At 36.2% G+C, this 23,295-nt stretch overlaps 2 protein-coding genes across 4 annotated transcripts; both read right to left on the minus strand.

Annotated features, from left to right (window-relative positions):
• Positions 1 to 11,342: 11,342 nt before the first annotated feature.
• Positions 11,343 to 15,625, minus strand: LOC111373796 (increased DNA methylation 3-like). Its single transcript, XM_022996357.1, has 3 exons — positions 15,600 to 15,625; positions 13,512 to 13,928; positions 11,343 to 11,814 (listed from the first exon to the last, which is right to left on the minus strand). Exons 2-3 carry the CDS (start codon positions 13,873 to 13,875, stop codon positions 11,573 to 11,575), a joined length of 606 nt encoding a protein of 201 aa, XP_022852125.1. The 5' UTR covers positions 13,876 to 13,928; positions 15,600 to 15,625; the 3' UTR covers positions 11,343 to 11,572.
• A 722-nt stretch (positions 15,626 to 16,347) lies between these two features.
• LOC111373797 (AT-hook motif nuclear-localized protein 10-like) lies at positions 16,348 to 22,143 on the minus strand. 3 transcript variants are annotated; one of them, XM_022996358.1, is made up of 7 exons: positions 22,070 to 22,143; positions 21,038 to 21,601; positions 20,073 to 20,125; positions 18,417 to 18,548; positions 17,865 to 18,026; positions 17,598 to 17,666; positions 16,348 to 16,923 (listed from the first exon to the last, which is right to left on the minus strand). In XM_022996358.1, exons 2-7 carry the CDS (start codon positions 21,552 to 21,554, stop codon positions 16,696 to 16,698), a joined length of 1,161 nt encoding a protein of 386 aa, XP_022852126.1. In that variant the 5' UTR covers positions 21,555 to 21,601; positions 22,070 to 22,143; the 3' UTR covers positions 16,348 to 16,695. The 3 variants fall into 3 exon arrangements, with proteins under 3 accessions (XP_022852126.1, XP_022852127.1, XP_022852128.1); XM_022996359.1 differs by lacking the exon at positions 22,070 to 22,143 and adding an exon at positions 21,726 to 21,940; XM_022996360.1 differs by lacking the exons at positions 17,598 to 17,666; positions 22,070 to 22,143 and having other exon boundaries at positions 21,038 to 21,931.
• Between the last annotated feature and the right edge of the window lie 1,152 nt (positions 22,144 to 23,295).

Genomic DNA, 23,295 nt, shown 5'->3' on the forward strand with positions numbered 1-23,295 from the left:
CACTAGCCTTACCGATGTCCATATCCATGAAGGACACATACTCAAATATCGACTGTTTGAGGAACTTCATATCGTCCTCTGAAGAAGTAGAAGGACAACTGGCTGAAGCAGGGCGAAATGTTTTGACTTGCCCCCAGGAAGCGAACAAGTCTTTAATGGAACGCACAATTTTATCAGCATCCTGCAAAGAAAATCGCCAATATTGAAGATTTTCACTACACTAAACAAAGTGGAAGTAAAAGTGAAGCAAAGATTACCTCATCAGCAATCTTGGAAGATAGCATATCCCCAGCTAAATCTGCCACCTGTGGCTCCACCATTCGTGAGGACTTCCCCTTGTCTAAGCGAGAAGACATTGCCGCAACGGGCATACTCATGGAAACATCTGCATGACTCAAAAGGCAACAAATCAACACCAACAGCACAAGCAAAGGTAAAGTATCAAAAAACGAATTACCTTCTGCTTCGACGTTTGGGGGGTCAACGCCCTGGGAAGAAGGTGGCTCGTCCATTGGTTGTGATGAAGATCCTGGGACTGAAGATTTTTCTTTAAGCGTAGTCCCTTCATCAGCTAGTGTGGACGAAGTGGCCCCAACAGAGGATGATGGAGCAGGAGCTGCCAACACCAAAGCCTTCAAGGAAGAGGCTGAACTTTTCTGAGAAGTCCAAATAAACTATCAGCACATGGAAAAGTCTCAAGTATGGAAAGGTATACTTATGAGTAAACCAATTTAATTACCTTCCTCCTGACGATGAGAGGGGCATCATCATCATCATCAATATCATCCTCCAAAATGGGAGACGCTGAGGCTGGCCGTTTGCGGCTTGGGGCACTTTTAGCTGCAGTAGGCTTGGCAGGAAGAGAAGTCGATGGACGGGCAGATTGTTTAGCACAAGCAAAAGAAGAGGGACTCCTAATGGACACAAGAGTGACCAAAACAGGAGAGGTGGAAGAAATGTTTGATTGGTCTAGTGAATGAAAAGCACGATTGGCATCAGTCGCAAACAATCTGCGCTTTACTGATGGCCAGAGTCGTTTAAAAAGGGGATGGATGGTACGACTAGGATTGAAGGGGGCTAATGAAAAGTTGCTCGTCAAAAGAAGATTGCGAGTATTTATAGCCTCTGCCTCCACCTTATTAATGGTGTGGAAGCGGTCTATTAAATTCTTTAAATAGCAAGGGGGAACGAGCCAAGTTTGGCCAAAACCAAGTTGGCGAGCAAAAAATTGGGGAGTATATATTTCTACCCCAGCCTTGGCATTGGTCCCAGTCAAAATATCATGAAACAACTCTCTCCCGGTCAAAAACTGAATCCAAACAAACAAGGAAGTGTTCGCATTATCCAGAGTGGATGGAGGTTACACATAATCTGGGATCAAAAAGGGAGAAAAGGGAAAGAAGGAAGGGATTGAATCCAAAGAATAAAAGAATGAAAAAATGTCCATTCTGGACATATTTACGGGAGTCAGGGGTCAATGGCTAGCCCATAGCAGCTAGCAGAAGGACTGGAAAAAGATGGAGCACCAAGCGATGGAAAATAAACTCTCAACCACATTTGAGCGAACCAAAGAGGCTCACTGCCAGTGGGAGATGCACCATTTTTCAATTGGGATTGAAGAGAGGCCATGCCTCTATAGAAGGCAGCTAAAAAGAAAGAACATAAATTCAGAGACCTACCACGCGCCAATTCGTGCGCTATGAGTAAATAACTCAAGGAGGGCTTTATGCTTGGCACACACAAAATGTATTTACAAAGCCAAATTAGAAGAAAGGCCACTCGCTTAGTATGGGAAGGCTCAGCGCTCGAGTGGTTATGAAGGGTTTGCAGGCTTGAATAAGACTCGGTGAGGCCTTTACCAAATTTTGGGGCAACACCAGAAATCAAAATACCAGGGAAAATTGTATCGTCCAAAGGTGGCAGATTTACTAGGGCCCCAACTTCCCTTAAGGTAATGGACATGGGACCAAGAGAAAAAACAAAAGTATTATACTTAGAAGACCAAAAACTTAAAGCGATTGGAAAAAGTACTGGGTCAAAAATAGGGGGTTGAAGAGAGATTTCTAACAAATCAGAAATTCTAACATTATCAAAAATTGCCTTAGTAGGACCATGGTCCACAAGGCGAGCATGTCATCTACGAAAAATGACATCAGATTTAGGTCAAGTGCGAATACCTCTTTCGCGAAGTGGCCCCAACGGCAAAGAATTTAGAAACGGAGGGCCCTGAGTACAAGGGAACAGCTGACAGACCGCCGCTTGTTCGATAGCCTCGGCATTGTTGAATGAAGGACCAGATAGAACTTATTGAGTTCAACATTGGCCGGTGCAAGAAAGTTCGGAGTTACATATGGCCGAGTAAGGAGTTTCTGAAAGTCTTAGAAACTGAAGGAGTCACCAGACTAAGATTGAGAAGCAACCATTAGGGACGAAGTAGAGTTTTGCAGAGTTACGTAGTAGAGAAGCAAGGAGATGAACAGTAATATTGCTAGAGAGGCGCGAAAAAATGAGGCGTGATTTAGTGGTGCAATGAAATAACGTATTTGGGGGTTATAAGGGTTTGTAAACATCGCACCTTTTCAGGCTATGGAAGAAAACAATGATTGAAATTCTTGGGAATTTCGAATGTTGTTGGGAAACACAAAGTGAATATGGCAAAAATTAATAATTGGTATTAATTCTGCCATATTGGGGGGTAATTGTTGACACACAAAAAGTTCAGCTCAAGTCGAATAGCCTAAGGAATGAAGCCCAACTGGAAGATCCCCAAAATCAAATAGCCCAAAGAACGAATCAATCAGGCAATACAGGATAAAGGCCCAAATAGGGAAGCCTATGAACGCGGTAATACTGTCGCCATGGGTTGCAAGTCGCCCAAAATCTGAGCGAATGAATTGCCATGCAGTCGCCCAGAGCTGTGACTCTGCTCTCGTCCAAACATTCAAGTCGCCCAGTATCTTAGCAAATATAAGAAGTTATGGTTACCCAAGAGTGCAGTTAATGAAGCAGTTATTAGATAGTCCCATCACGTTTCACGATTCAAGGAATTCAATTGAAGACGGTTGAACGACAAAAGTAATGGCAGCAGTTAGAGAAGACAGTTCCATGACAAGTTGGCCACTACAAGGAAAGTAGGCAGTTATAGAGTGATCAAGCAATTTCTTAAGCGGTTGATCACGAAGAAATCATCCACGGAGTATAAAAGGAAGAAAAGACATAGAGCAAAGGACCCCGAATCAAACACTCTCAAACAGAGAATATGTAACTTTCAATTTCTTAGTTTAGATTTAAACACTTCTTTTACAGTAACTCTTGTGCTTGCGCCCCTTGGAGGCATTCTGTTTTTACTTTCCAATTGTAAAGTCATCGCCAATAAAAACGCCCCTTTTTGGGACTTTATTTCAAGAGGTTTGTCCCTTACACAATCGTCTAATCTCTTTTTAATTGTTAGGGACTAACCCGCGCGAAACAACAACTTTAAAGAATAATATGATTTTCATTCAACATGGCAGGAATTGCAAAATTATCATGATTAGAAGTGATCCCTAGAAAGTAAATGTTTCCCTTCCCTTTAGTGTATGAAATTTTGACTAGTTTGTGCCAAAATGTCATCTGCCCATGACAAACCTCATTCTTGTTTCTAACAAGTTTTATCCAATCTCATTACACGTAATTCTTACTCGCTTCCACTAGTTGATAGTACATTCTAGAGACTTCCATGGCTGGAGAACTATGAGTTTGATATACAAATTAACTTAGAAACTTTTATCTTATTTGGTGTCATAATTTTATTTGACAATTGCACAGTTTTTTGTCGAAAAGTAGTGACGAAGAAAAATCAAGATTGGCTTCTGGCTGGTTATTGAAACTCTTGTTGATTTCATGCCAAAACATCTGGTTTAGGGATGGCAATCGAGCTCGTCGACTCGGGCAGCCCGTGGCTCGGCTCGGGGCTCGGGTCTCTACCGAGCCCCATTTTGAGAACACAGGCTTTGCCCAAGCCGACCCGTGAGCTCACGAGCTTTTAAAAAATAAATTTTAAATTGAGGCTTAAAACTTAAAATACCGAGCCCCATTTTGGGGACATGGGCTTTGCTCGAGCCAACCCGTGAGCTCGCGAGCTTTTAAAAAAAATAATAATAAAATTGAGATTTAAAACTTAAAAGGCAGCAAAACTGCCGCCTTAAAAGGCAGCAGTTTAGGAGGAGGAGGAGGAGGAAAAAAAAAAGCAAAAAGAAAAAAAAGAAGAAAGAGGGGAGAAAACTAGCCTGCCCGGCTCGGCCCGTAAAAAAGCTCGACCATTTTAACCAGACCGAGCCTGAGCTGAAACTTTAGGCTTGCGAGCCGGCTCTGCCCTGGTCGTTTACATCCCTAATCTGGTCGGAGAACTAAGAAGCAGATTTAGACGCTGCGAGATAATAGTAGGGTGTGGCGTGATACGCTCCATGGGATAATCCAGACAATTGAGGATTATTTGGATATTTTTCAGAGAAAAAATTCATCGTCTGATCAACTTAAGAAGGCTTGTTGAGATATATCCACTCATCTCTCTCCAGATGACTTAGCAACTATTTCTGCACCTTCCTTGTGGAAGTCAAAAAGCGCTTAAGGATATGGGGCCTTTTAAAGCGCCCAGACAGTTTCCACTCTAGTTTCTTCCAACGGCATTAGAATTTAGTTGAAGATTCCATTTCTCTTCTTTGCCTGGATATATGGAGTAATGGCAGGTTTCTAGTATCTATCAGTGACACTAATGTAGTTCTTATCCCGAAGAAGTCAGATAATGAGACCATGGCTGATTTCACGCCAATCAGTCTATGCAATCTCCTGTATAAATCATCACCAGGACCCCAGCAAGCCGGCTCAAACTTGTTCTTTCCTCATTCATCTCATATAACCAGAATGCTTTTTTACCACATAGGCTGATCGCTGACAACGTAGTTGTGGCTTTTAAACTCCTCCACTCTATGTCTGGGCGATATAATGATCCAAAAGGGTTCTTAGCCTTGAAACTTGATATAAGTATGGCTTATGACAGAGTTGAGTGGACATTTTCAGACGTAAGTTATGGTGAAGATAGGCTTCCTCAGCATTGAGTAAGACTTGCAAACTCTTGCATTTTTATTGCTAGTTTTGCCTTTTGTGTCAACCGAAAGCCCCAGGGCCTAGTTGTTCTGTTTAGATGTATATGCTAGGACTTCCCTTTATACTCGTACCTATTCCTGCTCTATGCCAAAGTATTGTCTCGGTTAATTCATATAGCTAAAAGAGAGGGGTGTCTAACGGAGTTAAAGGCGTCGAGACATGAACAACGGATCGCCATCTTGGGCGCTGCTATTTACATCCACAGTTTTTATATATATCCACCTTCAAAAAGATAATTATATTATATTTTTAAATAATCTTATGTAAATTTACTTAAATAAACATATATATAAAATGAATATATCTATTTGTACCGAATTGGAAATCCCGAAAGTTGTCCTTCCTCTCACAACACACGTAGCCCCGTGTGAATATAAAAATTTCCAAATATGGTCCTGACTTCCGACCCTCTATTGTGAGTAGTAGGTAAATAATTAGGTAAAAAATTATGTACATGTAGCATTGTCCTTATAAAGTTAAATAAAAATATATCATTCTAAATCCATTCACTAATATTTATTTTCATTAAATTCTTTTGGACCTTTTTTAATTCTTTTTGAATTTGTATTTAACTAATACTCTAATGATCATAAAATATCATCTTCACATTTTATGGAAAATTAGCAGTTTTTTTTTAAGTATTAATTAACATGTTTTAAACTATACATAATAGAATAAAATAAAAGACAATTAAAAGTAAAGACTAGAAATTAGACAATAATATTACCATTTCTATATTTCTAATTGGGTTACCTCCAACAAGATTACCATTTCTGTATCTCTAATCCTTTTATTTTATTTTCACAAAATTCTCTCTAACAAACTTCTAAAATATTATTGACTAATTTCTCCTGCTCTTTACCTTCAATTTGTTAGAATACGTGAAGAGCATATTACTGCCGGTTCCAGCAGAGTCCAGAATCTTCCAGCTACTCTAGATTTCATCTTGCCAGAACTGTCATCTCCAGCTGTAGTTGTTCGGCTGTTAATGTAAGTATTATGCCCTAGGTCCAATCAACTTTGGACATAAATATTTTTGATATATAATTAATGCAATTTAATGACAGGTCTATTATTTAATTAATAGACAATTAAATAAATAATAGAGTCCGTAGATTCAAATCTTCGTAATTTGTTAATCACAAGGCATTGTGATTGTGAGATACAAATTATATATGATTGAATCTTAAATCGTTTGTGGTCGTAAGTAATAGCGAGATACAGATATCATTATTACGGATAGACCATCACGTGTGACATTTTTTACTTGTGAAGTAAGTAGCTGATCTCACAAGTTAAAGTGTGGTGACACTTAAATGAACACGTGGATGTTTTGTTATAAAACAAAACATTGGAGACCCGCCGAGAGATTTCACATAGATGACTATCTAAGTGTCAGTGGTTAATCTCTAACGTTCGGTAGTGGAATTTGCCCTTTGACTTGAGGTCGTCGTGGTACCTTATGTGAGAACAATCATACTTTGGCAGTGTTAAATGTTGCTCTGCAAAGGGCCGCTAATACGACATCATTCGGGTATGTCAAGAATCGTATGAAGGTCGTGATTGACCAATAAAGGATTCGTCACTCTTAGATAGTAGGAGATTATGATCTGCGTTTCATTCAATTAAGTCGATGATGAAATCTTTGGCCAAGGTGTACACATAAGTCGAAAATGAGTTTTCGACTTATATTGACTTAATAGTGGAGTGAAAGATATGATCGATAATCGAGATTGACACACCTCCATATCTCGTAATTGATCGGATCATATTGACGAAGGGATTATAGTTTCACGGTAAACGAACGAGTTTGATTTTGTTATACCACATGACATTCCCCGTCACATGTGTTGCCCTGATACATTGCTAAATGTCAATATGGGATGGCGAGTGTGAATTGGTGATAAATTAAAAGAGCGTTTTAATTTATCAATTTCGATTAGATCAAAATAATATTTCACGTCGTTAGGCATCATGATCGGAAGCCTGATGGGTCACACACAAAAGAGAATTGGAAGATTGCAATTTGTTAATTAATTAATTTAACAATCGTTGGATGAATTAATTAATTGGGTTGGTTGTTTATAGGCCCGAATTGATTAATTGGATTAATTAATTCACGGACCGAATTTAATTAAATGTATTAATTAAATATTGGATCGGACCAGACCAGACCCGTTTGGGCTTATATAAATAATGGCTAGGATTTTCAATTCATATAGTTTTTTCTCATAATTATTCTTGCTAGCACAAGAGAAGAAAACTCTGATAGCTGCAATCTTGTTCTTTGTGTGGATCACCGTTGGAGGCTGGACAATTGGACAACTGTGGGTGGCGAATCAAGATTGTTGGGACGAAAAGAAAAGCAAAAGGTTTGCAGAATTCTTCAAAGGTACAATCTTTATCACGATTTCTATCTAAACACAAATGGATTCTCGGTGGGAATTGAAATAATTTTAATTTTTCGCTGTGCATGTATAAGTAGATTCTCAACAGTTAATTAGTTACGTGATTAATTTGTTAATTAGCCAATTAGTTAGTTAATTACTCTTGCCATTTTCTCTATAAATACAAGACTTTGTATACCTCTTAGATCATTGGATGGTATTTCATTTTCCTCCTATCATGGAGTGTTTTTTTCATGGAACTTATTCTGGTTCCATTGTATTTTGTTATTCTCCATTTATGGAGTTTAATACTTTGTTTCTCTTTCAAGAATTTAACACAATTTAAAATATGTTAATTACTTTCTCAAAAAAAGAAAAAAAAAATCTGCTCATTTTCCATAAAATGGATTGTATAATTTTATGTATGGAGTCCATGCGACATTTAGGATGGCGGTGATTATATGGATTTATGGTTCATAGAATCACATCTTATAATATTTGGTCTGTAGAATTAATTATTGAATTGTGAGAAAATTGATGTGATTTTTTTATTTTTATTTTTTGAAATTTTGAAATTGTATTAGGAATGATTTAGAGTGGGACGAATAATTAAAATTTGTGTGGATGTATAGTTTTTAAGTGAAAAAATTTAATAATAATAAAATTGGAATATGATGTGGATGAAAATAGTAATTTTTAAAAAAATTTATATTTTAACAGGATGGATATAGAGTGGGATGAATATATAACAATAGTGAATGTAAATAGCGTTACAGCCATCTTTTCTTTGCTGATGACTCGTAGGTGTTGTTATGGGCTAAACAGTCTGACTTTCTGTCAGATACTCCTTCATATGCTACTTTTTGAAATTTTGAAATTGTATTAGGAATGATTTAGAGTGGGACGAATAATTAAAATTTGTGTGGATGTATAGTTTTTAAGTGAAAAAATTTAATAATAATAAAATTGGAATGTGATGTGGATGAAAATAGTAATTTTTAAAAAAATTTATATTTTAACAGGATGGATATAGAGTGGGATGAATATATAACAATAGTGAATGTAAATAGCGTTATAGCCATCTTTTCTTTGCTGATGACTCGTAGGTGTTGTTATGGGCTAAACAGTCTGACTTTCTGTCAGATACTCCTTCATATGCTCAGTTTATGAAGCAGCCTTGGGTCAGAAAGTTGATCTCTAAAAGTCAGTCACCTTTGGTCTGGATGGGAATGAAGCGTTGGGTTCATAAGAGTGTCAGCTTTCATTATACTTATTTGGGATTGCCGATTATTGTAAGGAGAGGTACACAAGCTAGCTACTTTTACTATTATTAAGGGGACAGTTTGGAAGTGAGTCCAAGGATGAACACGGAGTCTATTCTCAGCTGGAGGCCAAGAGGTGTTCGTTAAATCGGTAGTCCGGTCTATCCCTACCTATGGGATGAGTATTTTCAAGCTTCCGGAATCTATCTGAGAAGATCTTCGTACAATTGTGAGCAGATTCTGGTGGAGGAGTGAGAGATGGCCAGAGGAAAATTCCATGGGTGCGGTGGAGAGCAGTGAGTCGGCCTAAGAGGCTTGCTACTCTGGGGTTTGAGGATGTTGGCAATAAAAATACTTGTACAGCACTCAAGTGCTATAAAAATTACAGTCCTCTCACATGTGTGGGACTCGCAATTATTTTAATCACAGACCCCACCCTTTATATGTGAGAGGACTATACAAATTGCTGTACAAGTAGTACTTTTGGCTAACAAATACTAGAGAAACGGGACTTGTTCAGTTGTTCTCAATGTTGATTCCTACCATTGGAAGAGTATAATATGGGACAGGGTGTGAGATGGAATAAAAATTACAGTCCTCTCACATGTGTGGGACTCGCAATTATTTTAATCACAGACCCCACCCTTTATATGTGAGAGGACTATACAAATTGCTATACAAGTAGTACTTTTGGCTAACAAATACTAGAGAAACGGGACTTGTTCAGTTGTTCTCAATGTTGATTCCTACCATTGGAAGAGTATAATATGGGACAGGGTGTGAGATGGAGGATTGGTGATGTCAGAGCGGGGAGGACGTTTGATGACCCTTGGTTGCCTTGTTCCATGACAAAAAGCGGGAACCTCCAGCAGCATGCAAACTCAATTTGTGCAGAGATGCAGCATTGCGGGTCGGATCTGGTATCATGCAGTGGATGATGCTGAAGCAACTGCAATTCAGGATGGTCTGGCTTTTGTCAAAGAACACCATCTTGAGTTTGAGGTGGTTGAAAGTGAATTCTGTCCATGTGATTCAAAGTTTCCATCATTTTTTTTTTATTTTTTTTATTTTTTTGGGTGACATTGTTATGTTACTTACTGATGTTAATTGTGGCTCTTGTTGGTTTATTCCTCATGATGAAAATAAAGTTACCCACGCTGTATCATCTTTTTTGTTCCTGTGTTTTAGGTTCTCTTCAGTGTACAAATTGTATTTATTTCTTTTTGTGTCGGCCACAATTCGTGGTGATATGACTTGATGAAATTGGTTCTTGGTGATGGTTCTATGAAATTCCACTGCCTCTTGTCGTGCCCCGTACGTTCACATTCCGATCAGAATAGAGCTTACACTTAAACGTTACCTGCAAAAGCAATCCCCTTAGTTATCACCAGTTTGTTCTCTCAGTTCTTCCTTGTTTCAACATTTTCCACATTCCTTCAGTGAGCATTAAGCGCTTATGAGGAATTCACGAGTCGTTAAACCTATTTGAGATGCACGATATCACGTGAAGTAGACAAAAGCATTTTCATTGCCAAAAAGTTTCCTTTTTGACGTCTAATATTTAACTATTTGCCTTTTCTCCGATCTCTAACACGTCATCATCTTCTAAATTAAATTTAAATAAAGAAATCATTTTCATTCAATAAATATTCCTATTGCGATAGGAGAGAGGCCAATCAAGCCATATATCACCCAAGATCAAGCACGTTAATCCACCTCAAGCACTATTCATTTAGGGGCAAACCCTTTACATGATAGGCTAACCCGATGATGCACTACATCAATTTCATACCTTAAACCTGTCAGGGTAGCATGCTCTTAAAAGTTCCTCGTCCTAAGATCCTTAATAATACCACATGTAACCTTGAAGAAAGGAGATGAGGTAAAAACCAAATTTTGACCATAGTAAATTAGGAAATAGCATAGGTATGAGGTATCATCATGGGAGAGAGAACGGACCGAAGAACCACATTTTGGCAGTAACAATCAGAATTCCAGAATGAAAGGAAATAAAGAGCCATGGAACGAGTTTGGTTTGAATGTTGAGAAATTTATTGTTCCTGAAGTATTGATTTCTCCTTTTAACAATCTGACTTATTCTGCTTGAAGAATGAGGAACAGACAGGAAAGATGCAGAAACAGAATGAACAGACAAAATGAAAAACATGAACAGAAACGATGATTCCAGTTTTCACCGATTTCACGATGTGTCCTTAAATTGAATTTGCTTCCTTCTCTGGTGCTTTAAGGTAGTTAGCAATTCCAAGACCAAATGGATTTTCGTCTCTTATGGAAACAAGGCAGCAATATGTAAGTGTTTCCGCAAAACTCAACATTGTATATCCATTTGTACAAAAAACCTGTACAAGTAGCATTTTTGTGAAATATATCCAACGTGCCATTTTAAGAAATTCATCAAAAGATGAACACTTGGTAACGTTCCAATAAAATTTCCACCTTTCTTATCCAATCTAGCAAACCAAAACATGTGAAACTATATGTTCTTTATTTTCAATTGTGCACTCAAATCACAAAACTATGCCATGGGTGAAGGGAAATCCAGAGTGTTACTCTTGAGCACTTATTCAACAGAAAAAATAAAAATAAAAAACTAAAATCTTGTTCATCGTACAGCCCACATTAAATATTTGTCATCTTGAGAAGCGAAAGGACCTAAGCTAATAGTGATCCAAAAAAAGAAAAAGAAAGGACTAGCTAAAATGAGATTTCTAACAATTTTACATCAGGTTGGGATCGATAATGTAGATCAAAACACAACTACTCATATTTTGCAACAACGCCTTCAAGGATGCCATCAGATCTGAAATACGGTGAAAACAACCTTGGATCAACAGGGCCAGGTAGACTGAAGCAAAGCGTGAAAGTTCCAGGTGGACATTGTTGCTGAAATTTCATTTCAAAAACTCGAGAATACTTTGATACAGTTTTCACACCAGTTGATGTCACACCTTTGATGATAACTTTTCCATCCCTTTCAACCTCACAGCTAAATTGACCTGCTAAAATAAAAGTCATCAACAATTCGGGTAGAAAATGATTGAGAAATAAGGATATGAGTTTCATTTAGTAAGACTCCAGTATTGGCATGATTATGCAAGCCTACCTTCAAACAATGTAATGTAGATAATATTCCCATTTTGGAATCCTACCATGATATACTTCAATCTAATTGCAAGAGAAACAAGTAGTAAAACACAGTCTAAAGAATTCCTTTTTCTTCAAATTTAAAGGTGAAACATTTTAAAAATGCTAGACAGGGGTTCACTTTACCTCCTTTCGGTTCATGTGTTTTTTCATTTATTCACACATGACTAGCGAACCTCTTCATTTACTAGTTTTTCTTTTTCGGATTATTTTTAAAAGAAAATACTTCGGAAATTTAATTTTACAAGATTATTGGAAATATATGTTTTTATGTTGGAAAAGAGCATTATATAAATTTTCAAGAATGAAACAAATAAAATACCTAGATAAGAGTGTGGATTATTAAATATCATTCCCAACAAAGGCAGCTCTTTGTTCAATGTGGGGGCATTGGAGTGCTCAAACATTGAAGGGATTACCTATTATCTTTTCCCTCAAGCCTTGAGGGGAAAGGCTGGGGACTGAGGGCTGGACTGGGATTAAGGTTTGGAAAGAAGAGTTAAGATCTGTTGTCACGAACTTCTTGTTCCCTCAAGGAGATGAAAACAGACTGCTAAGATGAAGGCCGCAGCAAAGGCAATGGAGGTAAATTGTAAAAGAAATTTGCTATCCCAGACCTATAAATAAATCTCATTTTTTCATTTTTTATTTTTGTCCGGACGAACTGGCTCATGAGCTTGCAAATGTGCTAGTCCATCCGGGCCAAAAATTGATGCCCCACATAACCCACATCTCTGAGCAGGGCGAGAACGTAGCCCAGTCGTGCTAGGCCCAGGTTTTCCATGGGTTGGGCCATCCAGTGCCTGACGAACTGGCTCATGAGCTTGCAAATGTGCTAGTCCATCCGGGCCAAAAATTGATGCCCCACATAACCCACATCTCTGAGCAGGGCGAGAACGTAGCCCAGTCGTGCTAGGCCCAGGTTTTCCATGGGTTGGGCCATCCAGTGCCTGTGCAGCCCAACCCAGTTTACACCACTATGTATACAATACTTCACTAGGTTATAGTCAAAGAACAATAAATCAGCATAACTGCAAAACAGTTTACATTAATTTGCTATAACAACCGTAAAAGATAGATGAACCAAGAATGAAACAAAATCTCCTGAACTATTGATTTCATTTTGACAGTTGCAGTATGTCTTAACTATAAAAAACAAATCATAAAAGCAGATAAACTTAGACGTTTAAAGAGAAAGATCCTTTTTTTTTTTTTTTTTTAAATAAAGCCATACAACGTAACATGTACCAAATTAGTTTAGCACTGCTAGATTGACAGGAACTTATCCTTCCTCATCCAAAAAGTCAATAGTTAGTTTGCCAGATAAATAATTTTATGACAGAAGTTATATTGTCTTGAACAGAAGTTAAGTGACATGCCAAGAGCCACTTATCTCCCAGCAATTCCCAAGAGTTGTTCATTTTATAAAATAAACGGCAGAATTATTCTACTATCAATAAGTCACCTAATTGGCTAGTAATTGTATAGTACATGGGGATATAAATCTAAAGTACTTGGAATATGCTCCAGGAGAAATATGAAGAGGAATTACCAGGATCTTTCTTGACTCCAGGTAGAGCAATGCGAAAATAATATGCAGATTTGCTAACACCTATATCTACAGCTCCTACGGGTGGTCCAATTCCCCCTTTACAAGCTGTTCCTGTCAAGATGAGTGAAGCATTAAAATAATACCTATCCACATTTGGAATTGGTAACAAGGGCATCATGTATGGCTTGTCCAGATTGGAGGCGCTAGGAAAAGCAGAGACTTGCAAAGAATCATTATCACATCTCTTTTCCCCGTGATCTTGGCATTTACCAGAATCCTTCTCCAAATCATTTGCATCCAGTTTGGTTATACTTTGATTATGAACAATTCTCTTCGCCATCTTCTCAGAATCTAAGGTATCCATTCCTCGATTTGCCGTATTTTCATAACCAGATTTTATCTCCAACAAAAGTTTCCCTGTTACATGTGAAGAATAAAGTTTATGAACAAGAAAACAATCACCACAAGAACTTTTGAAGATAAAAAAAGTTGAAGGAAGAAAATGGCATTTGCTAGATACCATTCAACATCAAATAAATTAGAGTGCGGGAACAAGGAGTAATAAAAAAATCAAATTTTCATATTTACAATGAGTTTTCAGCAGTGACCATTTTCTTAGCTCATGTAAGCATCCACAACAGCACCTAAATTCCGTTATAATGTAATAATACTCAACTACTACTGACTCAAGTAAACAGAGAGAGAAAGGGGGAAAAACAATATTTGGTTTGAACTGCTCCTAGTTTTTATCACAGCATCTAAAAACATAAATGTAATTTTGCTTTAACAAATTCCATCCCCTGCATAAACTCCTTGAACTTTGTACGTGTCAACCACAACTGAATGTCCTTGCATTTGATTTTAAGGACCTCCTCACACGAAGGGAACTTTCATCTGCTTCTGAGGATCACAAGCTTTGTCAAGCATGACTCCAATGGGGAGAAGTGTTAGAATGAAAATCTCAAGAGTTCCATGATTTTGAATTCAGATAAATTGCCAGATTATTCAATGAACAGTATTCAAAATTCATGAAGGTATGCAAGGAAGGTCCATTTGAGGAGTGGGAGGTGAACTACGATCAAATCAATTATTTCCAACATAACAAAATCTTTATACCAAATTCCATAAATTTTCTCTTTCAAAATTGAAGCCAATTCTTCTGCTATCTCTACCTGAGCACAATTACCTACTTGATTTTTTTCCTTCCTAAAACAAGTTTCTTCGGCAAACCTGGAAATTTCTTCAGGCATTCACAAGCCAAAAGTTTGGCATTAACACTTTTGGAAGCTGAGTGACCAATACACTAGGGGATAGGAAGATCCAAAAGCCCGTTTGGTGCCTCATCAATGAAATTCCATACAGTAGTTAATCAGAAAAGTTCACATATCTGTATTAAATATTGACGGCTTAACTCACTGCACAAAATTAAACATTCTACAGTTATCACTGGTCCTATATAATCTTCGGAACACTTGAACCTGCTCTTCCAGCACCATTGAACACAAAATGCAGAAACCACCCAGTGACCCCGAACACAAATTTCCAATTCGGTCACATGACTATCACACAGAGTCACAAGCTGCTTTTCCCAGGCCATGTTCCAGCCCCGTTCCTCTGATCCAACATGGGGTCACTTTAGCATAAAAATGGCAGTGATTTTTAATAAACTCCTAACAAATGACCAATTTCAAGCAATGAAACTGGGTACAAATCATTTTTTAACTGTTACACCAACTTAATATTTCTAGATGCTAAAACAAATTTTTATCCCCATTCCCCAGAATTGTTATATTGGTCCTAACCCAGAATGTATATAACGAAATACATAAAATAAAAAATAAAAAATCGAAGACTAGAGACAGAAAATGATTAAAATAGTTAAGCATACTGAAATATAAACAAAATGGGCAAAGATGAATTTGCGAAACATAAACAGCAAGAAGAATAAAAAAAATCAATTCAAAAGTTAACAAGAGGCAAAAATATAAGGTGGGTAGTACGAGAATTTTACGAATTAATAGTGAAAACAGAAGGCGTTTGGAGGAGAAATGGAGAGTGAGTGCAGCGAAAAAACAGACAAGAACTTACGTCTTCTTTTTTTCCCCTGCAGACGGTGCGAGTCTTTCAATGTAATAATTAATTTATATAAATACTGACATAATAATTATAAAAGTGTATTTCTGACTTTCATTAAAAATAAAATGTAGTTTTAAAATGAGTTCATTTCATTACTGAATTTCAGGTGAAATTTCTAATTGGTCATTAATATATTTTTATGACATATTTAATTATAATAAAGCGAAATGATTTTAAGTAATTAATCACTTCTTTCCAAACCCGTTCAAATTTCATATCGAACAGATAAATCTTCCCATAGACCGAAATAGTTAAAATTAGTCTTAATCCTAATCATATTTTCATCAATAATAATAGCAAAAAGGTCATAGTAGAGCTAAAGCAAGAGGTCATCCGCAAGGAATTGGTCGCAACACATTGAAGATTTTTACTTGATGACCATTTTGAGTTTATTTAATTCGTAAGTGATGGATATAATGGTTTGAATTTTAATTGAATACAATTTGCCGATTTTAATTTTATTTAATTGAGGAACAATTTTGTTACACTACATTGGGGAGATTGATGCAGACAGCATACTAAAATTACTATTTTTAATCTCCTTTTGAAATTAAAATATATAAATTTATACAAAGTCAAGTCATTCCTTGCCAAATTCTTTTCTCATTCAGTACATATTTAGCTTAGTTTAAAGCTACTCCTCCAAGTTACTTATAAGTAATAAGTAAATTTTTAACTGCATCATCATCCAACATTCAGATGCCAAATCCTGTGACTTCGTTAATGACAGGATAAATTGTGAGAATGTGTAACAAAGGCCGTCATAAATTACAACTGAAGAAAACACGTCAATAGCTGAGGAAAACAGAGAAAATCGACGACTGACTACCAGTAACTTGATAAGCAACTACTGCTACTATTGATAATACTACCACAACAGCCAAAGCACAAACTAAAGTTCCAGATGATTAAGCCATTAACTCTACTCGGGTGCTTCCCAGAATACCAGAGTCGAGATGGAAAGAAGCCCGGTGTCCTTATTATGATGACAGAATAACAAAGTTATTACAGTACACTGCTGTCTACACAACTAGTATTGTGCAGAAGATCATTTCCATGGCATGCCTTGAATGTTATTGTTACTGAAAGGTCCTGTGCTCTGATTGAGTGGACTTGCAGGCCCGCCAGAGGATTCGCTGAGAGTCCCGTGCGATGGTGAGCTGCTGGCACCAATTGCACCACCCCGGTTGATATTTGGTGGAGCCGATGAAGGCTCCATATGGTTTGCCGGTTTTGATTCCTTGCGACCATCTGCTAGAAAACTGCCAACAATTACCTGCCAAGTGAGAGGATTTACTTAGTAATGCCAAAAAAACATTGTTGATGCATTACATAGCACTTAGAGCATCTCCAATCACGATGTAAAATATATTTAGATCTCCAAAGTGGTCGGAAACCTCTCCAACGGAGAAATGTAAAGGAAAATATGTAATTCTTACATCCAAAAGAAACAAAAAAGTGAATTTCGATCTTCCATTGGAACAATTAATGAGGATGCAAAAGCGGTTTCAAAAATACCAATTTACACCCAATTTTACATCACCATTGGAGATGCTCTAAGCAATAACATCATGAAATACTTTTGAGGAGCACGATCTGTGGGCCACAGCGTGTTCAGTTCAAATATACTGTCTTTGGGATAGGGAGGAATTTTCTTTCTTATCTTGATCAAAATATTTCTGTTATTGTCTTTACTGAAAAATCCAAGTGCCAGTTCAATGATAGTAACACAAACAGAATTTAAGAGGAAAAAATTATTTGATCGAAGCAAATTAATCAACTCAAGACGAGTAAATGATGGGATCTGACCCCACAGCTGCAATTAGGAGTATACGCACACCAACCAAATACTAGTGAATCCACTTTACATATACACCCAAAAAATATGAATTATAATAAAAAAATTTGATGTAGTCTAAATGGAATTGCCAGCCCAAAAGAAATGCCGACCTTCCAAGTCTTGTTCTCAAGGCAACAGTTCAGATACCATGCTCTTAGTTGAGCAAGCTTACCGCAGCACTAGAGTAAATAAACATTTGAGTTCATTAATTGATATGACTGAAACAACACATTAACTTCAACCTCATTGCAAATGCTAAACTGATTAATACTCCTCTCACGTAAGTATTACACGTGTTCCAAGATGTTGCAGAATGGACTAAAAATTAAAATTAGTGTCTATATGCAGTAAAAGAGTCAAAATAAGAGGAAGCAAACCTGGACAGGGGATGCAGCAATTAGTAAACCAGCCACACAACCTCCTAGAACTCTTCCATCAGGACCAGCTAATGTGATGCTTAATCCACCATTTCTGCTTCTCTGGCCGCCAACTTCTGATAGCATAAATGAGCCAGAAAGGGACAAAATCTCAAACCGCCCCTACATAAGGAAAAACAATAAGGAATTCACAAACAGATGTGATAAATAAACTATTCCATCCGGAGAGATTCCTGAGAAAACATGGCCATTTTAGTGGATTATAAATAAGAACATAAAGGTTAAATAACAGATTACTAAATTTCTGGTAGCCCAATACAAATTGGGTTGTACAAAGTAAAACATCACAAGATTCAGACACTAGTGTTATTCCTAACCCGCGAAAAGATAAATTATCTCTAAAAGAAAGGATTGACCATAAATACCACGCAATCATTGCATAACTTAAACAAATTTTGAATTCATTAACAACCCAATCCATCAGATTTCATTATTATGATTAAATGTAAAGGGAAATGGAATAAAACGAATAAATAGATACAAATAAAAAACCTCATAAGTTGCAGTTCCACCAGATGTTGCAGCTTGGCTGAGTGTCACATTTGAGATAGCACCATTTGCAGATAGGACACAAACGGCCCTTGGACCATTTTGAGAAAATGCCATTATTTTCAAGGAAACATCCTGAAAAACCAGTTAATAACAATTAGTAACATTAAACATAATATCATCCCTTGTGAATTTCATAAAAGTGTGCATGTCAAGATCTTGAGCAGGTAAAAGTCTAAATCAATTGACTATTATCACTGAGAGTACCTGCCAAAAAAAAGAGAGAAGAAAAAAGAACCATCTCCCATTAACATAACCTTTGGATGAAATTCAGTTTTAATAAACACAATAAAAGAAACGTACAGATCAAAAGCAGTGACTTGTGATTTGATATAATACTAGTGTACTTAAAATAAATGCAATTGTATACGAAATATAGAGAATCATCAACCACAGAAATGGTACAAAAAAATCCATTGCAATTAGTTAAGAAAAAACTTTCTGATTTGAGAGAATTTACTAAAGACTAGGATCTAGGAATAATGAATGTTTTGTTCACAACGCAACCATAATACCTACATAAGCCACAACAGAAAATAACAACTTTTTGTCAATATGGCAGAGTTTTGTGAGCCAAAGACATCCAGGTGGAGCATCGGTGCTTCATTATAAATGTCTAACTAATTAATCCATCACTTCAGTATTTTGCCACATATTGGTCAATAATCACGTATTCTTTGAAGTGCGAATGCAATCCTACCACGTCGACTCAATTAATTAGCTCAACGTTCAAAATAAAACAGAATATTGTAAAAATTAGTTAACACAAAATAACATAGTAGTATTAACCAAGCAACAAAAAAAGTTATTATAGCATAATGCTTTAGTTATCTGCAATTCCAGTCAAACCTAAGTTTGAACCTTCTGTATCTTTCAAGCAATTACATATCTTTTTCAGGATGAAGTATATTACAGACCATAAAAGTAAAATCACAAAGAAGCCACTTTTCTTCTGCTCTAGGAGTATACAACCATAAGGAATTTACTCTACCACGTTAAGTATTTCTCATCTAGATTAACGATTGAAGTCGGTAAAGAATTATTTGGTTCCTAAGTCCTGTTTGAGCCACATTCTTTTAAAAAAAATGCATTTTTAAATAGTGATTTGACATCATTTCAATTCACACATTCTTCAATAAAATAATGTTACAAGCAAATCCAAATTTTTTCCTCATTTTTGAGCCACAGATTCTCCATCAATCTACATTCTAAAATACATTCTTTCAAAATAATGTGGCTCAAATACACACGTAGTGAAAAATGAGTCAATTCCAAAGTACTAAATAGAATTGTACATACGGTTACCAAATAGAGACATTCAAAGAATTTGGTGGAGTCATTACAGTATCAGCTGCATTCATTGCACGTTATATTTTTAAGATAAGATAAATAATAGTCTTTGCACTTTTAATTATATGAAAAACTTGAAAGAACATTTATGATGAAAATAAAACAAGGCTCTTGGCAATTCTAATTAGTAATTAACTGTGTCAGTTCCCTAGACAATCAAAATAGATAGAATATTCCTTCAAAAAAAATAATAATGAATGTTCGTTCCACTGACTTAACAAATAAGAACCAAAAAGGTAAAATGTCAACCTCTCCTGCCTTCACGTTGATAACATGCGGAGTAAATCCAACACCAGTTGATCCTGAAAAGAAAAAAGCTCTATTTCAGCATTATATAATTAAGTCAATCATTAGATTCCTTAAATCAACAGTATAAGTCAATGATTATGGTTCAACATTACAATACAATAAGAAATTTTATCAATTGCATGAAAAAAAAAATGAGGAAATTAAAATATCATACAAGTGTGACTAATATAGAAGAAAATTAAAAGAATACTAAAATAAAAATGAATAAGATGAAAAGAAAAGAATATGGCACAAGTCTTCTTAAATTTAACCAGTATAGCTTCTTCATGGGCATCCGAAACACACAACAATAGTAGGCAGATATATTACAACAAAAAGAAAGCAATAAAGGGGTATACTGGTAATCTTCTCTTCTATAAAATTTTGGAGACCCAAAGTTCCAGCAGACACCCATGCCGCAAGTTGATTTCATTCACCCATGAATATAGTATACCAATTTCTCTATTACTATATTATAGCTTTAAAAACAGAATAATGCCTGTAGTCGCCGTATGATACGGCAATTTATTATTTGATGCATAGAGCAATAAAAAAAACTAATGTATCAAATAACAAATTATCATGTGGTATGCCAGGTTGGACCAATAATTTTCACTATTGAATAGCATTACTCTTGAAAACCACCACCAAAACCTATTTTTAGTTGTTTCCTATTACAACTAGCAGTAAATAAAGAAAGAATAGAAAATCAATAAACAAAAGAAACACGTTTGTTTATACCTAAAAATAAATCAAATTATTTTTTAAGTTATTTATTTTGTCAAATATTTTTTAGAAACCAAAGTTAACCATGACAAAGATTTGATTTTTCAATCAAGGATTCATCAATTAATTTAATTCAAACCGAATCTAGTACATTAGCCATACATTACATATATACATTTGAAGGAACGAAGGGTCATTACCCATAGTTTCCTTTTGTTGCTTATTGCTTGAACCACGAGGTCTGCCTCTCCCCTTCTTGGAAGATGGCGAGGCCGATCCGCCCAGAGCAGGCTGCGGCTGTGGAGGAGTTGCAACAGATGATGGACTAGCCATAGACTGTGAGAAAGTTCCACTGGTCGGCGGAGGTGGGGAGACACCGACGGGCCGCTGGGCTGACGTCATACCCATTGACATGCTACCATCGGGCCCGTACTTCCTTGGCCGCCCCCTCTTCCGCTTCTGCTCGCCAGAGTTCAAGTTCGTCGCATTTTTTACCGCGGCGACGCCAGTAGGGACGGGATTGTACGGCTGCGGGGATGATCCTTCGGGCCTGTACACAGTGGCACTGCCATCGGTGCTGTAGGCCATGCGCATAGACTGATCCAAGTGCGCCTGCGATCCCGCCGGTGCCGGAGGATTATGAACGGCGGAGGAAGCGGGTGCAATGGTAAATTGCTCCCGACTCGTCATCAAAGTTGTGGCTTCCGTCCCCGACATTTTCTTGCCGGGCTTCTGGATTTAACTTGAATTTTTTTGAAAATTACCTGACAGAAAAACCACAGAACAAAATGAGATCTTCTGCTGAAGAACTAAATCCTATTCACATTTTGAAAGTTTTTTAATTCTATTATCACTCATGACTGCACTGAAACATAAAAACATACGCACACTTAGAAGAAAAAATCAAGTGAAATTTAGGAAAAACTAGTGAGAATTCAAAGAAGTTTGAACACTATCAGCAAGCTTTTGCCATTAAACATTCAAAAATGAGCTGAATTTTCAAAATTTTGAAAGAAATTGACCAAAAAAGCTCGAAATCGCCTTTAAACAGGAAAATCAGTTTTTGAAAATTTTGATTTTCACAAATTTAAGAATAACAAAATAACCCTAAAATTGAAAAGAAAATTAAGAAAATAGCAGAAAAAATAAGAAAAATTAAAAAAATCTCAAAATAAATTGGGAAAATTCTTTGAAGCAGCGAAGAATTAAATAGATCGAAAGAGATAAGCAACCGAATTTTTTTTAGGGTTTTGAGAGTAAAGCTTTTTGTAAAATAATTGGGATCGTTAATTAATATATATTTAGAGAAGGGCGTGGCATTTTCAGTAATTATTTTCCTACTTCTAACATCTTCTGTACGAAGAATTTCCCCAAAAATAAAAATAAAAATAAAGATATTCGTATAATTTATTGATTTGTTCATCGAACTCATCATTACTTTCTCTCGTACATTTAATTTATGTACTCGCTGTCGTTTCCCCACGCGTCATTTAATTTGCAGAGCTTTGTATTAGAGCAAATAATAGAGCGAGTGGATTTGATTCTTCAGTTCAGCGCGTGAACTTAGATAGGAGGTCAATTTCTAAAGAAAAGTATTATAATCATAAATAGTGATTAATTATAATGTATTAGGCTTAATACATATTTAATTATTAAGGATAATCCAATTCAGATTCTACTATTGCAGATTAGGTAAATGGTAATTAGTATAAAATTTATAATTACTTAATTGAATCCAACTCACATATCAGCATTGGATAAGTTGGCAGATGCATATTTATCATATATAAGTCACCTCATCAATACATAAATAAAATACAAGGACAAAATATTCTTACTCATTTTTTAATTATTGGTGTCTTTTTAATTTCTCATAAATTATTAAGTACGATGAACTCAAAAAAAAAGGTCAAAATATTTAAATATCGTTCTTGAGTGCGCTCTTGCTCTTCATTTAGTACAATTCTGTTGTTAAACTATAACGATCCGTACGAGTAATATAATAATTAATAGTAATTAACATTTTCATCTTAAAATAGACTAATATATAAGTATACATCTGACGTCAAGTATCGGCTCAACACTCATCAAGTTTTCATGAAATGTTGAAACTTTATTTTTATTTTTTTCATTTAAGAAATCCATTGTGAATTCTAATAACATGGTGTTTTAGAAGTTTTTGAGCCGCGTAACAAAATATAGATGTTTAAAAGAATCAATATCCAAAAGCGAATATGAATTCCTTCAGGTTGATGTGATACAGAAAATAGACAATGATCTAGAGCTTCGTCTAAATTCAAAAACTTTGTTAAATAGAATAACCAGACAAAATTAATATTTTATTTTCAGACTTACATTTTATGTCTTGATTATGCTTTTTATTATAAGAACATAATGAACGCTTACATAACAATCCACAGGTAGCATTGGAGACTAATTGAATGATTACAATTTAAAT

This window comes from Olea europaea, unplaced genomic scaffold (genome assembly GCF_002742605.1).
Source record: "Olea europaea var. sylvestris unplaced genomic scaffold, O_europaea_v1 scaffold1165, whole genome shotgun sequence".
Taxonomy (NCBI): domain Eukaryota; kingdom Viridiplantae; phylum Streptophyta; class Magnoliopsida; order Lamiales; family Oleaceae; genus Olea; species Olea europaea.

Excerpts from the sequence above, each read along its gene's own strand:
- LOC111373796 (XM_022996357.1), bottom strand. The coding sequence starts at position 13,875 with ATGGATACCTTAGATTCTGAGAAGATGGCGAAGAGAATTGTTCATAAT. Across the intron at positions 11,815-13,511 it reads TGGAGTCAAGAAAGATCCTG|CAGGTCAATTTAGCTGTGAG; the intron begins GTAATTCCTCTT and ends CTTTTATTTTAG.
- LOC111373797 (XM_022996358.1), bottom strand. The coding sequence starts at position 21,554 with ATGTCGGGGACGGAAGCCACAACTTTGATGACGAGTCGGGAGCAATTT. Across the intron at positions 18,549-20,072 it reads TCAACGTGAAGGCAGGAGAG|GATGTTTCCTTGAAAATAAT; the intron begins GTTGACATTTTA and ends CTGGTTTTTCAG. Across the intron at positions 17,667-17,864 it reads TTGCTGCATCCCCTGTCCAG|TGCTGCGGTAAGCTTGCTCA; the intron begins GTTTGCTTCCTC and ends TATTTACTCTAG.